Raw genomic sequence first — 15,646 nt, 5'->3', positions numbered from 1 at the left:
GGTATGCCGCCACCGTAGAACGACAACCCACTACCCAGAAGACTGCATTAACGAAGCAGAAGTATATGTCCGGCAGGAAAACAGAGAATAAAATGTTACAGGTCCAGTGTATTAGGCAAGTGAGTTAACCTAGCAGAGCCCCGATTCCTTATTCGAAAAAAAAAAAAAAAAGGGCCGCTGTAATGCCATTTTACCTTGCAGTCGCCGTGAAAATTAAATCAGTCAATCCGCGTAAAGGTACTTTACAACACTGATTATTCATGATTCGATCTCAGGCAAGGCATTAGGGGGGCAAACAGCTAAATGCCCAGATCCCTCCACCTCGCAAAGGTTCCTTCCCCTCGGGAGGGTCCCTGAGCGACATCAGGGGCTGCAGCCACTTCCTTTCCCCGGGAGAGCCGGCCTGCCAGCCACGCAGGATAAATTGCTAGAGCTGGAGCAGCAGATCCGTGCCACCCCTACCCAGCACCGCTCCCAGGAGAGAGATCTGCAGCCTGCTGCTAAGCTTAGTAAGTCCGCCCAGAATCTTTCTTTTTTAAATGGTAATAAACATATTTTTTGGGGTCGAAGCAGAAAAGGAGGGGCAAAGGGAACACAAGCATATCCCCCCAACCTCTGATCCCAGTCTCGGTCTCTCCAACACCCCCCCACACACACCCTCCTCCACATAAGGAAAACAAGTATGAAACCCGATCCTTTACGAACCCCAACCCCAAGGGCCCTCACCTCCCCTCAAGGACAGAGGTTGCAAAGCTTACCTGGTGGCTTCCTCCGGCTCGACCAGCCTCTGGCCAGGCGCCTCCAGAGGGATAGTAGCCATCGCCTCCTCCGCCTTCTCCCAGCCAGGTGGTCTCCGCCGGGCCGCCCCCGCGCACCCGCCAGGAAATGGGAGGCTGGGGAGGTTCAGGGCGAAGAGGATATAAGGGTGGAGGTGGGTGCACCGGCACATCTCCACCCCCAGGCCCGTAGTAGCGGCCGTAGGACGGACCATCACTGGGGCCGTAGCCCGAGCGCCTCAGGGCCGACATGGGATCCGCTGCCCTGAAGCGCTTCCCGCCCCCCACCCCCCCGCCACGGCCGACGCATCGCGCAGGCGCCCGCGGGCGATTGCGAATGGAGAGCAGCGAAGGGAGTCGGTCGACGCCAGCCAATCCCAGGCCCGGGCCCGCCCCTTCTGCTGCCGAGCCCCGAAAGCTGAGGGACGGAGGTCAGTGACTCCGAGGTCTCGGGAACCCGCAGACGAGGGAAGACACCGTGTTCCTTAAGAGGGAGTATACGTTTCCTCGCCATTTATCCAATGGAGATTTCTCTTCCCTACTTAACAGGAACAGGGAAAGGGTGTTCCCCAACGGTACGGCTGCCCCGCCTCTTCCTGGGGGCCCGCACGTGTTACAGGAAGTGGGTGAGGGTAATATGGAGGCGCTTCCGGCAGGCCCCGGCGGCTGAAAGCTGGGGCAGAAGTGCTGGTCTCGGTCGGGATTCCGGGCTCGGTCCCGCCGAGGCGGCGACTGCGGTAGGAGGCAGGAGGTTTTGGACGCGCTGGCCCCCCGCCGCTGTGCACTGCAGCATTATTTCAGTTCAAAATGAACTATATGCCCGGCACCGCCAGCCTCATCGAGGACATTGACAGTGAGTTGTTCATCTCCTCCCGGTGGACCCTGGGGTGAGACCCTTCCTCCCGGGCGAGCGCCTCTTCCGAAGAAGCTTGTAGAATGAGTCCCGGGCGGGGCCGGTGTGTTCTGAGCTCAATCCGGGCGTTCCGCGTCGATGTCCTCCACAGCTGCGGTACACACCGCTTGCCCACCCAGTAGCCTGCTAGTTCTTCTGCCCCTCGCAGCATCCGCCAGCCCTCTAGCTGGTGAGCCACAAGCGATGGAACTCATTTTTGCTTCCGTGGGTCGCGGCAGCAGAGGCGCGAACACGAAAGAAGCCCGGCGGGGAGGGGGCGGGGCTTCTCCCCCGTCCACTCCTGCCTGCAGTATTTCGAAGTATCAGCGTGTTACCGGTGGATGGATTGGAATACCTAGAGAGAGGATTCATTAAAAAGCGAAAATATTAAGACAGCGGCAGTTGGACTTAATTGGCAGTAAATGTAGGCGCTCTACGGTGTGGCCATTTGCTAGCTTATTTTACTGTGAGGGTTATTGGCACCTTCAGGTTATTGTAGTAGAGACCACTGTTAGACATGGTATTGACTTTTCTGGAAAGACCAAATGACTTGCAACCTTTTTTTTTTTTTTTTTTTAAAGACAATTTACTTTTGCTTTTACTAAGAAGATCTCCCTTATTCCTAGTTTTTGTCCGGAAGAGGAGCTCAGTCCTATGCAAAAGCGAAAAGAACCGCCTGCAGTTGTCCTGGCTTTCCTTTTTTCTAAATTCCGTCTGTGCATCATTCCTCAAGCAACATTTTTTTATTGTTTTAATCATGTGATCTTTCTCATTAACTTATTGTTTCAAGATGATTTACACATAGTTTTAAACAAGTTGCAATCGTCTCAGTTACTCCGTGAATATGCAATTTAGAATCTATGGTTAAAATTTCATTTTATGGGCCTGGCGCGGTGGCTCACGCCTGTAATCCCAGCACTTTGGGAGGCCGAGGCGGGCAGATCGCGTGAGGTCGGGAGTTCAAGACCAGCCAGCCAACATGGTGAAACCCCGTCCCTACAACTAGCTGGGCACTATGGCGGGTGCCTGTAATCCCAGCTACTCGGGAGGCTGAGGCGGGAGAATCGCTTGAACCCGGGAGGAGAAGGTTGCAGTGAGCCGAGATCGCACCATTGCACTCCAGCCTGAGCGACAGAGCAAGACTCCGTCTCAAAAAAAAAAAAAAAAAAAAAAATTCATTTTATGGTTGACAGGTCTTTTTTCTTTTTCTTTTTCTTTTTCTTTTTTTTTTTGAGACGGAGTCTTGCTCTGTCGCCCAGGCTGTAGTGCAGTAGCGCGATCTCGACTCACTGGAACCTCCACCTCCCGGGTTTAAACGATTCTTGTGCCTCAGCCTCCCGAGTAACTGGGATTACAGGAGCCTGCCAGCACGCCCAGCTAATTTTTGCATTTTTTGGTAGAGACGAGGTTTCGCCATGCTGGGCAGGCTGGTCTCCAACTCCTGATCTCAGGTGATCCACCCACCTCGGCCTCCCAGAGTGCTGGGATTACAGGCGTGAGCCACCACCTCCGGCTGACAGATCATTTTTTTAAACCCAAATTACTTATTGCGCTATGTAAGGGAAATGTAGTGTAATTGGACTAAATATATATTAACATCTATATGAACCTGTTATGTGTAACAGGATGTTTAGTTGCTTGAGGATGCTCTTTTGCCCTCATCTCTCCTTATATATCCTCTAACACATCCTGCCATTTTACTAAAAATCAGTTTTGCTCTTTGGGCCTCTAACCCCTACCTCTTTGTAGATTCCAGACCCCCTAGTTTATGAAAACTTTGAAGCCATTTGATATGCACCATTTGCTCCCCAACCCGAACACAGTTTCCTCCCTGTCTTTCTGTATTTTCACCCGTCCTCTAATTTGCGTAGGAAGGATTCCTCCCTTTTTGTCTGTCTGTTATTACTGTCTCCTCTCACTGCTTCTGGAACCTTTTTTCGTTGTAATCCTTTTTTCATATCCTCTGTCTCCCCAACCCCTGCGTTCTTCCCCTCATATGTGTTACTGTCTATCCATCTCAAATATTTTCTCCGTTTTCTTCATCATATTCCCATCCCTTTTTTCCATATCTTTATCCCCAAACCTCGAGTCATTTTCATTTTGTCTGTTTCTTGATCACCTTCAATAGACTACTTACTCCTGCAATCTAATTTTTATCCTGAACACATTACTCAAGCTGCATTCTTCAAAGTTATTCGTCTAAGGTCTTCTGTGTTCTCTCCCCTTTGCAGCACTGTGATACTCTCCCCACCAGATTCTGTAATTCTCTTCTCTTGATTTCTCTAACAGCTGGTACTTGGTGATTTTCTTACCTCTCTGGCTCTTATTGTTCTCCAAAATAGATGGTCACTTGGATTACATGTGGCCTACTTCTTTTAATCTTTAGTAGATCTCCTGTACTTTAGTAATTTTATATCACCTCTTTGTAGATTTATCCAAAATTGCTTTCTCTAATCTTGATGTCTTTGGTTTTCCAGTCTTATTGTTTCCAACTATCTGCGTATGTTTCTATGTAAGTGTCCTGATAGCACTTTAGAATCACAAAGAGCTAATAACCTTCACCCTGAGCTTGCTGCTTTTATTCCCAACTCTTGGCAAATAGTTTTGTGATGTCTCATAAAACTCCTACATCTTTACCTCACATCTTCAGCATACCACCCTGTCACACATACCCACTTATACAAACTCAGTTAACAGACTCCATCACTTAGTTTTCTTGTTCCCTATGAAGTCAAATCCAGATGCAGCCTGCCCCCAGTACTTTTCTGACTTTATCTACTGTTCTTTCCCTTCACACCCTCAGCTTTTAGCTAAACATGGATGTATAGCCCTTTTTTCCTCCTCTTTAATTTACAGATTTCCTTCTCCCTCCGCCCCCTTCCTATCACTCTTCCCGTGCCCTAAAATTATCTACCTTTTAAGGTCCAACTCTGATACCTCCTTCAGAAATACAGCTTCTCTCTCTGTACTCTCATATAATTAAGATTTGCTTTCTGTAGTACTTATTTATAGCACAAGGAAGAGTATTAATTCCTTCAGGGCAGAGTCACTGTCTTTTTCCTCTGTTCTGCATCTAGAAAGTACTTTAGGCATGGAATGAAAGAAATTTTGCTGGGTGTGCTAGTAACTGGCTTATTTTCATTCTTCAGTGTCAGCTCAAAGTCACCTCTTCAGAGAGGCTTTCCCTTGCCACTCTTCCTTCTGCAACCACTTCTCTCCCTTCATCATACTGCCTTGCTAGTTTATTATTCCATTGTCCTAATCACAATAGGTTATTTTCTTATTTATTTGTCCTCCTCCAACATGAATATAAATTCATAAGGTTGGTGACTTTCTAAGTCTCATTCTCTACTATATATCTAAACCCCAGAACAGCACATGCCCTCTCAGTAAACATTGAATTTCTGCTCTGGCTTATTATTAGTCTTCATTTTAAATGCCTGAAGCATTGTGTTTTTATTTAAAGCATTCCCTGGTTACAAACAAAATGTGAGATAGAATCTCGTCTTTTGAGAACAAAATAATTCTACAAATAAGATAAGAGTCATCTAGACTAAATTTGTCAATTTACAGATAAAAAAACTGATGTGACACTGAGATGGTTTAAGTGTCAAACATAAGGGTCTTTGGCTAGGCACCATGGCTCATGCCTGTAATCCCAGCACTTTGGGAGGCCGAGGTGGATGGATCATCTGAAGTCAGGAGTTCAAGACCAGCCTGGCCAACATGGTGATACCCCATCTCTGCTAAAAATACGAAAATTAGCCAGGCATTGTGGCGAATTCCTGTAGTCCCAGCTACTAAGGAGGCTGAGGCAGGAGGATCACTTTTGAACCTGGGAGGCAGAAGTTGTAGTAAGCCGAGATTGTGCCACTGCACTACACTGCACTGCACTGCAGCCTGGGTGACAGAGTGAGACTCTGTCTCAAAAAAAAAAAAAAAAACCAACATAAGGGTCTAGAGCCAGCTAGTCAGGCTTCCTGGTGCCACGCCCTGTCCTTTTCCCACTCTGCCACACTGCTCTGATTCTTTTCACTACTGATGTTATCTAAATCAGCAGCTTTCTTCAGTTTTCCAATGAACTTGAACTTCACGTTAAATGCATTGGCCGAGGAAGTGGTACAGCTTGAACTGTTAATTATTATCCTAAATACTCGCTGAACTTGTCAGTTTTCATTTAAAAGATTTTTTCCTCTCTCCCCAGAAAAGCACTTGGTTCTGCTCCGAGATGGAAGGACACTTATAGGCTTTTTAAGAAGCATTGATCAATTTGGTATGTATTAATTTATGGACATCTCTTATACTCTGGATAATAACAGCTGCCATTGCATTTTTTGTTATTTAATATTGAAATTTATCTGCAACTTTTTCACATGTGTGACATAGTAGGACTGATTTTAGTGAGTACATCATTGTTTTCTATACATTCAGATTAGGTGGTTCAAAGCTTATATATATATATTTCCAAGCTCGTTTCTAAAACTGGCTTTCACTAGAATCCCCAGTAGGGGGAGCCAAATGATAGAAATAAACTCAGTCCGCCGAAGAGGCTTGTTTTGTGTTGTTTTGTTTTGTTTTGTTTTGTTTTGTTTTGTTTTGGCGGACTCACACTCAGTCGCCCAGGCTGGAGTGCAGTGGCACAATCTCAGCTCACTGCAACCTCCGCCTCCTGGGTTCAAGCGATTCTTGTGCCTCAGCCTCCCAAGTAGCTGGGATTATAGCCTCCAGCCACCACACCCAGCTAATTTTTGTATTTTTAGTAGAGATGGGGTTTCGCCATGTTGGCCAGGCTGGTTTCGAACTCCTGACCTTAGGTGATCCACCCACCCAGCTGAGCTGGGCAGTTGTTCTGCTCCTCATGGCTTTAGGATAGTCCCTTGGTGTCTAGAAGGTGAGTCGGCTGGTTTGAAGGAGCTTCACTCACATGTCTGGTGCCATCGGTAGGGACAGCTGGAAGGCTGTGTTCGCTCCCATAGTGCTGGGATTACAGGCGTGAGCCATTGTGCCCGGCTCAAGGCTGGCAGGATATAATGACTTCAGAGCAGTTCCAAAAGTGAAGGTAATCCCTCCCTAGCCAATGAAAATTGGGTAGAAGGCATTTCCTGTATTTTAAGGACCCCAACGTTAAGCTTAGTACTTTACATGTAGGGATACATTGGAATAAAAGGCCTCTTGTCTTTGTTTTGCAGCCTGCATTTTTCTTAAGTTAAAAGATTATGTTTCCTTCTGTTTCAAGGAACTTCATGTTCATGCTAATGTTTATTGGATATCTGCGAAATCACTGGATTTGAGCATGAAGAAGAAACGTAATTAAAACACAAGGATTATGGAAGATATGAACATAGATTTCTCCTTTACTTCAAATAGGACAAGTAGTACTAATTGAAAGAGGAAAAACAATTATTGTTAACAAATTGGAGTCCTGATTCTTAAGTCAGATTCATCAGAGTACTTGGAGGGAAAGGTAGTGAATATTAAGTTGACTTTTAGATCACAAATATAGTTATCTGTCAAGGTGAAAAATAGGTTTTTGCTGTATCATAACCCATGGATACCTACATTGGGTTAAATGAATCCTAATTACTAAAACAAAGTTGAATCTTCAGCAGATCATCACATACACACCCACACAAAAAGAAAAGCTGCTTCTTTCCAGAAAACAAAGTTTTGATCTCTGGTTGTTTAGGCCCAAGTTTTCCAAGTTACTTATTCATTTATATTTTCCTGTGGTTTTTTTCGGTATTAGCAATTAACTGATAAAGGAATTTATTTCTCTTATTTCTGCTATCATTCAGGTATTAGCCCAACATAATCCCAGATGTCTCCTAACTGGTATGTCTTACTCAATGAAATAGGAGAAGATTATTTGAAATTTTAGCCTTCCCCAGAATTAGAAAGCTTGGGGGCCCGGCACTGTGGCCCACCCTGTAATCCCAGCACTTTGGAAGGCTGAGGCAGGCGGATCACAAGGTCAGGAGTTCAAGACCAGCCTGGCCAATATGGTGATCCCTGTCTCTACTAAAAATACAAGAATTAGCTGGGAGTGGTGGCAGGTGCCTGTAGTCCCAGCTACTCCGGAGTCTGAGGCAGGAGAATTGCTTGAACCGGGAGGCAGAGGTTGCAGTGAGCTGAGATCGCGCCACTGCAGTCTGGCCTGGGTGACAGAGCGAGACTCAGTCTCAAAAAATAAATAAAATAATTAGAAAGCTTGGAAATCATGTTTACCTAAATCTTTTCTATTCAAAATAACTGATTATTGAGTTACGGGCCTTTACCCAATAGTTTAAACTAAATATCTTTGTTTTTTCCCTATACACTTATAGCAAACTTAGTGCTACATCAGACTGTGGAGCGTATTCATGTGGGCAAAAAATACGGTGATATTCCTCGAGGGATTTTTGTGGTCAGAGGAGAAAATGTGGTCCTACTAGGAGAAATAGTAAGTGAAAACTATTAAGCTGCTGTAGATCTTCATATTCATGCTAGTTAGACTTCCTTTTTTGTCTTTTCAAAAGAGAATAAAAATATTTTCCACATTTTATCTGGCTTCTCACAGGCAACTACCAAATTAGTTTAGGGAAGCTACAGAGAATACTTAACTTTGTTTCGGTGCCTTTTGGCATTTTAAAGATTTTTGATCCCACTGGCAGCAAAGTATGTTTTTACCTGATACCATAAAAAAATACTATTCTATAGCAAATATGTTCATTAATATGTTTGTTTAATAGCAGAAAATTGACAAGGCTTGATTTATATATGCTGGGGAAGGCATGACTTATATACGTTGGAATATTTTGCAGCCATTTAAACAATTGGTTACAAGTAGTTTTTCATGGCATAAAGCTAATGCACAGTATCTGAGGGAAGCACAGTATCTGAGGGAAGCACATATTGCATGTACAGTACAATGTGATATCCATATTAGTAAAGGAGGAAAGGGAAAGAGTAGCTATAGGAAAAGCTTTTCCGTTACCTATCCCGAGAATGGAGTTCAGTCTTACTTGGATCCTTAGCTCACAGCCAGGGAGAGGGTATTTTGGTATCTGTGCCAGAAAGACCAGCTGGCAGGTGAAAGGTTAAATCAGATTTTCTGAGGTGGTGTTGTTGCTGTAGGTTTTTGTGTGTGCAGACATACACACACACACCCCCCTACTAGAAGTACTCAGATATTTTTTTAAGTATCTTATTTAAAACCTTTGATTTCATCTTGCTATTTCTGATACTGGGCTTGCAAGGAAAATAAAAATAAAAATCTCTTCAAGAGTAGTTGAAATTAAGGGTTGAGCCAGCACTGTCTTCTTTTTTTCTTACCAAAAACTTTGGTGTTTGCTTAATTTTTAAAGTTTTTAATACTGTTTTCTAAATACCTAGCCATGTCTTAAATCAATTTGCAGAAATCTTTAGAGTGGTTTGGTTTGTAGCCATTTTTAACAGCCATTTGAGAAAGCAAGGAGATAATTCTGCCAGGGTTGGGTTGGTTCAGAGACCTCATATTGGAAATAGCTAGAAATGACTAATCCATACTATCAATGCTGCCCAAGTGCTGCTGTGAAATATATGAAATATCTTTTTCTTATAAAATATTTTTGTAGTTTGTACTTTTAGTTCAGTGTATCATTTCTTGCATGTTTAAGCAGCAGAAATTGTTTTTTGTTTTTCGGGTTTTTGTGTTTTTTTTTTTGAGACAGAGTTTTGCTCCTGTTGGCCAGGCTGGAGTGCAATGGCATGATCTCAGCTCACTTCAGCCTCCGCCTCCCAGGTTCAAGCGATTCTCCTGCCTCAGCCTCCCAAGTAGCTGGGATTACAGGTGCCCGCAACCACGCCCAGCTAATTTTTGTATTTTTAGTAGAGACAGGGTTTCGCTATGTTGGCTAGGCTGGTCTCGAACTCCTGACCTCAGGCGATCTACCCGCCTCGGCCTCCCAGTGTGCTGGGGTTACAGGCATGAGCCACCGCGCCCAGCCAAGCAGCAGAAATTGTTATCTTCTTGTGTCACATAAAGGCTGAAACAAGGCCAGGCGCGGTGGTTCACGCCTGTAATCCCAGCACTTTGGGAGGCTGAGACAGGCGGATCACAAGGTCAGGAGATCAAGACCATCCTGGCTAACACAGTGAAACCCTGTCCCTACTAAAATACAAAAAAGTTAGCCAGGAGTGGTGGCGGGCGCCTGTAATCCCAGCTACCAGGAGGCTGAGGTAGGAGAATGGTGTGAACCCGGGAGGCGGAGCTTGCAGTGAACCAAGATCGTGCCACTGCACTCCAGCCTGGGCGACAGAGCAAGACTCTGTCTCAAAAAAAAAAAAAAAGTCTGAAAGCACCTAGTACCCATGGTACCCATGGGGAGATACTAAATGACTGTAAAGTAGTCTGCCAGTATTTTTTCTCTTCCAGAGATGGGGTCTCACTATGTTGTCCAGGCTAGATTCAAACTCCTAGCTTAGGCAATCCTCCTGTCTCAGCCTCCCAGGTAGCTGGGACTATAGGTACATGCCACTATGCTTGATACTGCCAGTATATAGGGGAGCTGACCCATCTCTGCATGGTGGGGGTTATAGATGATTTTTAAAAATACTTTTCTGAATTTAATTTTGAAGAGGCAACATATCAGAGGAAAAGACTTAAAATATTGGGGTGGGTGCAGTGGCTGTCATCTGTAATCCCAGTACTTTGGGAGACCAAGGCAGGCAGATCGCTTAAGCCCCAAGAGACCAGCCTGGGCAACGTGGCCAAACCCTGTCTTTACAAAAAAATACAAAAATTAGCCATGGGTGATGGTGCACATCACCAGTCCCAGCTACTTGGGAGGCTGAGGTGGGAGATTCACCTGAGCTCAGGGAGGTCGAGGCTACAGTGAGCCATGATTGTACCACTGCACTCCAACCTGGGTAACAGAGCAAGACCCTGTCTCAAAAAATAGTCACAGATATGCTTCTGTTTTATAGTAGTAAATGTAGCAGACATGCTTTTTATACTGGTTACATTGGCACAAAGTTACATCTAAGTAGATGTGTGTGTTTATGCAGAGAAAGAAGTGAACGTGTTTGTTCTTGGAGTTCCGTTGTTTCCTTGGATCCCTTTTGTGAGGAAAATTTCCCTTTTTAAAAAAAATATGTTATGGTTTGGATGCTGCAGAAATTTTACAGGGGTACCACTAGAGAAACATGGTTCCAGGAATGCCTGCATGGTTATATGAATCAGCAGTCAGGAGAAATTATGTACCAACCCCAGAGGAATTCATACATAGAAATCAGTTTCTATAAACACTATATTGGTTAAGAAATCCCTGAATTCTGCCTCAAGGACGATGATGATGACACAGCATTAAGTAATAAGACTGTTGGGAAGAAGCAGCAACAGCAGCATGAATTGCTCAGCAAGTCTGAAAAGCCAAAGAGGCAGTGCATTAGGCTGAGAACACTGTCCTCTTTTTTTTTTTTTTTTTTTGTTGAGACGGAGTCTGGCTCTGTCACCCAGGCTGGAGTGCAGTGGCACAATCTCAGCTCACTGCAAGCTCCGCCTCCCGGGTTCACGCCATTCTCCTGCCGCAGCCTCCTGAGTAGCTGGGACTACAGGTGCCCGCCACCACGTCTGGCTAATTTTTTGTATTTTTAGTAGAGACAGGGTTTCACCATGTTACCCAGGATGGTCTCGATCTCCTGACCTCGTGATCCGCCCGCCTCGGCCTCCCAAAGTGCTGGGATTACAGGCGTGAGCCACCACACCTGGCCTGGCCTCTCTTTAGCTGCTACTCATGGGTTGGGAGGGCAGGTGGTAATATATACTTTGCTGAGTGCTGTTAACTTTGGACCCAGAGCAGGGCTTGCTTATGTAATCTGTGTGGCTTTCATTGTAACTTCTGTGGTGAGAGTCCTCTCTCTGTCTGATAATGCCACTGGCTGTGGGTTCTGAAACCTTGGCAGCATGTGGTAATAGTATGCAGGCCAGAGCATCTGGAGAAGTTGTGTGTCAATACCGTTCCAAACTTTATCACTGAAAGTCATAGAGGAGGATAAGAAACAGGAATACTTTGTATTCCTATTTCTATAGGCTTTCCATCTTACAAAAACACCAGATAATACCTGTACATTCATTATAAGGACAATAAACTGAATCTGTGGATAGTGAGATACTTTTTTAGCAAGGTTCTTCTGCATTATGACATTGGTTAGCAAATGTTTATAAGGGCCAGGCACAGTGGCTCACACTTTGGGCGGCCAAGGCAAGAGGATGCTTGAGGCCAGAAGTTTGAGACCAGCCTGGGCAACATAGCAAGACCCCATCTCTACAAAAAGAAAAAAGATTTAGCCAGATGTGGTGGCACATGCCTGTAGTTCCAGCTACTTAGGAGGCTGAGGCAGGAGGATCACTTCAGCCCAAGAGTTTCAGATCATGGTGAGCTATGATCATGCCACTGCACTCCACCCTGGGCAACAGAGCAAGATCCTGTCTCTAAAAAAATGAAAAATGTGCTCGCATTGGCAGCACATATACTAAAATTGGAACAACACGGAGAAGATTAGCATGGCCCCTGCATAAGGATGACACACAAATTCATGAAGTCTTCTATATCTTTAAAAATAAATTAATGAAAAATGTTTATAAAGCATTCAAAAATAAAAATATTAAGCATACTATGCCACATTTAAGTGAAAAGAAAACGAATTACAGTCAACATTTGCATTGTGGGTTTTTGGGAGGGGTTTGTTTTTGAGGCAGGGTCTCACTTTGTTATCTAGGCTGACTGCAGTGGTGTGATCACGGCTCACTGCAGCCTCAAACTCCTGGGCTCAAGTGATCCTCCCCACTCAGCCTCCTGAGTAGCTGGGACTATAGGTACATGTCACCACGCCCAGCTAGTTTTTTATTTTTTTATTTTATTTTTTTTTTCCTTTTGAGACAGAGTCTCACTCTGTTGCCCAGGCTAGAGTGCAGTGGTGTGATCTTGGCTCACTGCAACCTCTGCCTCCTGGATTCAAGTGATTCTCGTGCCTCAGCTTCCCGAGTAGCTGGGATTACAAGTGCGAGCCACCACGCCTGGCTGGGTTGTTTTTTTTTTTTAAGTCAGTATATATGTAGAAAAATTGTAGGGATATTATCAAAATGTTAATCCTCCATACTGGAATTATGGATAATTTTTAAATTTTCCTTGTTTGTCTATTTTCCATATTATCTACAATGAGCATGTATTTTTTAAATAAGGAATTTTTTATTAGGCAACAATTTTGTTTTTGTTTTTGAGATGGAGTTTTGCTCTTGTCACTCAGGCTGGAGTGCAATGGCGTGATCTCTGCTCACTGCAACCTCCGCCTCCCAGGTTCAAGTGATTCTTCTGCCTCAGCCTCCCAGTAGCTGGGATTACAGGCACCTGCCACCACGCCCGGCTAATTTTTTTTGTATTTTTAGTAGAGACAGGGTTTTGCCAGGCTGGTCTCGAACTCCTGGCCTCAAGTGATCCGCCCACCTCGGCCTCCCAATGTGCTGGGATTACAAGCATGAGCCACCACGCCCAACCGAAGCAGCAATTTTTTAAATAGTGGAGAAAAATATTGGGACCAAATTGGCTTAGTAACCTAAATGGTCTGCCGAGGTTCTCCCTAGAAGACTTGTTGCCATAAAGGGAAAAAGAGTCTTGATATAGTTTAGAGACTACAGAGCTGGTACAGTGGCGCACACCTGTAGCCCCAGCTACTTAGGAGGTGAAGGCAAGAGGTTCCCTTTTATTTTTGTCTTTTTACTTTTTTTGAGATGGTCTTGCTCTGTTGCCGAGGCTGGAGTACAGTGACATGTTCATGGCTCACTGCAGCCTTGACCTTCAACCTCCCAGGCTCAAGCAGTCCTTCCACCTCAGCCTCCTGAGTAGCTGGAACTGTAGATGAACACCACCACACCAGCTTTTTTTTTTTTTTTTTTTTTTTGGTGGAGTTAGGGTCTCACTGTGTTGCCCAGGCTGGTCTCGAACTCCTAGGCCCAAGTGATCCTCCCACCTCAGCCTCCCAAAGTGCTGGGATTACAACTGTGAGCCACTCCACCCATCCTTAAAATAATTAAAAATAAAAAAGTCTAAGGCCACGTTGCCTCAATAACCTCCCTCTTGGATTCCCTACAGTGGGGGAGATAGCTATCTATAAGCAGCTCTAATTTTTTTTAAAGGAAATTAATCCTGGGCTAATAGAAAATTAATCCTGACTAATGTGGGATTTTGGATCACATAAAGCTCTATTATACAAATACTTATCACTGCCTATAATCCCAGCACTTTGAGAGGCCAAGGCAGGCAGATCCTGAGGTCAGGTTTCCAGACCAGCCTAACCAACGTGGTGAAACCCTGTCTCTACTTAAAATACAAAAATTAGCTGGGCGTGGTGGCACATGCCTGTAATCACAGCTACTCAGGAGGCTGAGGCAGGATAATCGCTTGAACCCAGGAGGCAGAGGTTGCAGTGAGCCCAGATTGCGCCACTGCACTTCAGCCTGGGTGACAGAGAGGCTCCATCTTGGAAAAAAAAAAAAAAAAAAACAATACTGATCACTATTAACCACATTCATTGTAAGTATGTATCCTATAGTAGTGTCAGGCATTTCTTTGAAAAACTTATTGGTCCCTAGGAGAAAGATATTTCAGTCCTGTCACAGTTACGAAAAATAATCCAAGCCTGATAGAGGAATGCATTTGCCTTGAGATCTATGCTTTCTATTCTTGGTCTTCAGGTGAAGTTTTCAAACCTGTCTCTTTTGTAGGACTTGGAAAAGGAGAGTGACACACCCCTCCAGCAAGTATCCATTGAAGAAATTCTAGAAGAGCAAAGGGTGGAACAGCAGACCAAGCTGGAAGCAGAGAAGTTGAAAGTGCAGGCCCTGAAGGACCGAGGTCTTTCCATTCCTCGAGCAGATACTCTTGATGAGTACTAAGTCTTTTGCCCAGAGGCTGTTGGCTCTTGAAGAGTAGGGGCTGTCACTGAGTGAAAGTGACATCCTGGCCACCTCACACATTTGATCAGAGACTGTAGAGTTTTGAAAAGTCACTTTTATTTTTAATTATTTTACATATGCAACATGAAGAAATCGTGTAGGTGGGTTTTTTTTTTAATAACAAAATCATTGTTTAAAGAAACAGTGGCATAGACTTCTTCACACGTCACTGTGGCACCAGCAACTACTTCTTTATATTGTTCTTCGTATCCCAAATTAGAGTTTACAGGGACAGTGTTCATTTACTTGTAAATAAAATATGAATCTCAAAAGTGTCATGTTATTTCCAAGTTTGAGTTGCCTGTAATGAATAGATGAAATTAAGTTTCTGCTCTCAAAGGTATAAGCAGTCCACATACTGGGATTTCCCCCTTCAGTCACAGTTTCAAGTAGCTGGCTACTTAGGAAGGAATATTTTTATTCCTATCATCTCAGGGGTCCTCTCTTGTTTCCATGTTTGTATCTGTTAAGAAATACAAATGTTCGGCGGGGGCGGTGGCTCATGCCTGTAATCCCAGCACTTTGGGAGGCCGAGGCAGGTGGATCACCTGAGGTCGGGAGTTGAAGACCAGCCTGACCAACATGGAGAAACCCTGTCTCTACTAAAAATACAAAATTACCTGGGCGTGGTGGCGCACGTCTGTAATCCCAGCTACTTGGGAGGCTGAGGCAGGAGAATCGCTTGAACCTGGAAGGCAGAGGTTGCGGTGAGCCGAGATTGCACCATTGCGCTCCAGCCTGGGCAACAAGCGAAACTCTGTCTCAAAAAAAAAAAAAGAGATACAAATGTTCAGGTGTGAGGAGGGAGCTTTCAGCTGTTTCCCAGTTACTGGTTACTGCAGAAGACTCGTGTTTGAGAAACGACATCACGGTTGCTCTTGCTGCTGCTTTGCCCATGGCTATTCCAAACTAAGTCCCCATGAGACCCAACGTGTTCTTACGGTGGCTTGTTCTCCAGGTTTTCTGCTAATTTAATTAGGTGTTCTAGTCTTTTGAATTGAGTCTTGA

The 15,646-nt window shown here is 44.7% G+C and overlaps 2 protein-coding genes and 1 non-coding gene across 5 annotated transcripts in view; 2 read left to right on the top strand and 1 right to left on the bottom strand.

Moving 5' to 3' along the window:
• The window catches only part of BAG4 (BCL2 associated athanogene 4), a 36,700-nt gene extending 35,384 nt beyond the window's left edge, over positions 1–1,316 (bottom strand). The window contains exon 1 of one of the 2 annotated variants that reach the window (XM_003269580.2): positions 759–1,316. In XM_003269580.2, the coding sequence (XP_003269628.1) occupies positions 759–1,028 (270 nt within the window). In that variant the 5' untranslated portion in view covers positions 1,029–1,316. The remainder of the gene's footprint in view (positions 1–758) is intronic. The other variant, XM_003269579.2, reaches the window with a different exon arrangement.
• LSM1 (LSM1 homolog, mRNA degradation associated) lies at positions 1,183–14,912 on the top strand. 2 transcript variants are annotated; one of them, XM_003269583.4, is made up of 4 exons: positions 1,183–1,629; positions 5,873–5,941; positions 7,992–8,107; positions 14,408–14,912. In XM_003269583.4, exons 1-4 carry the CDS (start codon positions 1,584–1,586, stop codon positions 14,576–14,578), a joined length of 402 nt encoding a protein of 133 aa, XP_003269631.1. In that variant the 5' UTR covers positions 1,183–1,583; the 3' UTR covers positions 14,579–14,912. The 2 variants fall into 2 exon arrangements, with proteins under 2 accessions (XP_003269631.1, XP_030672973.1); XM_030817113.1 differs by lacking the exon at positions 1,183–1,629 and adding an exon at positions 1,656–1,858 and having other exon boundaries at positions 14,408–14,910.
• LOC115836566 lies at positions 12,136–12,242 on the top strand. Its single transcript, XR_004031615.1, has one exon. It is a non-coding gene; the product is annotated as a U6 spliceosomal RNA (small nuclear RNA).
• Positions 14,913–15,646: the final 734 nt, after the last annotated feature.

Source organism: Nomascus leucogenys, chromosome 8, assembly GCF_006542625.1.
Source record: "Nomascus leucogenys isolate Asia chromosome 8, Asia_NLE_v1, whole genome shotgun sequence".
NCBI lineage: Eukaryota > Metazoa > Chordata > Mammalia > Primates > Hylobatidae > Nomascus > Nomascus leucogenys.
Note: the sequence above shows the minus strand (reverse complement) of the source record. Positions and strands in the feature narration are given on the sequence as shown.

Coding starts and splice junctions, on each gene's coding strand:
- LSM1 (XM_030817113.1), top strand. CDS start 1,768: ATGTCCTCCACAGCTGCGGTACACACCGCTTGCCCACCCAGTAGCCTG. Junction 1,859..5,872: donor ATCCGCCAGCCCTCTAGCTG/GTGAGCCACAAG, acceptor CTCTCTCCCCAG/AAAAGCACTTGGTTCTGCTC. Junction 5,942..7,991: donor AAGAAGCATTGATCAATTTG/GTATGTATTAAT, acceptor ATACACTTATAG/CAAACTTAGTGCTACATCAG.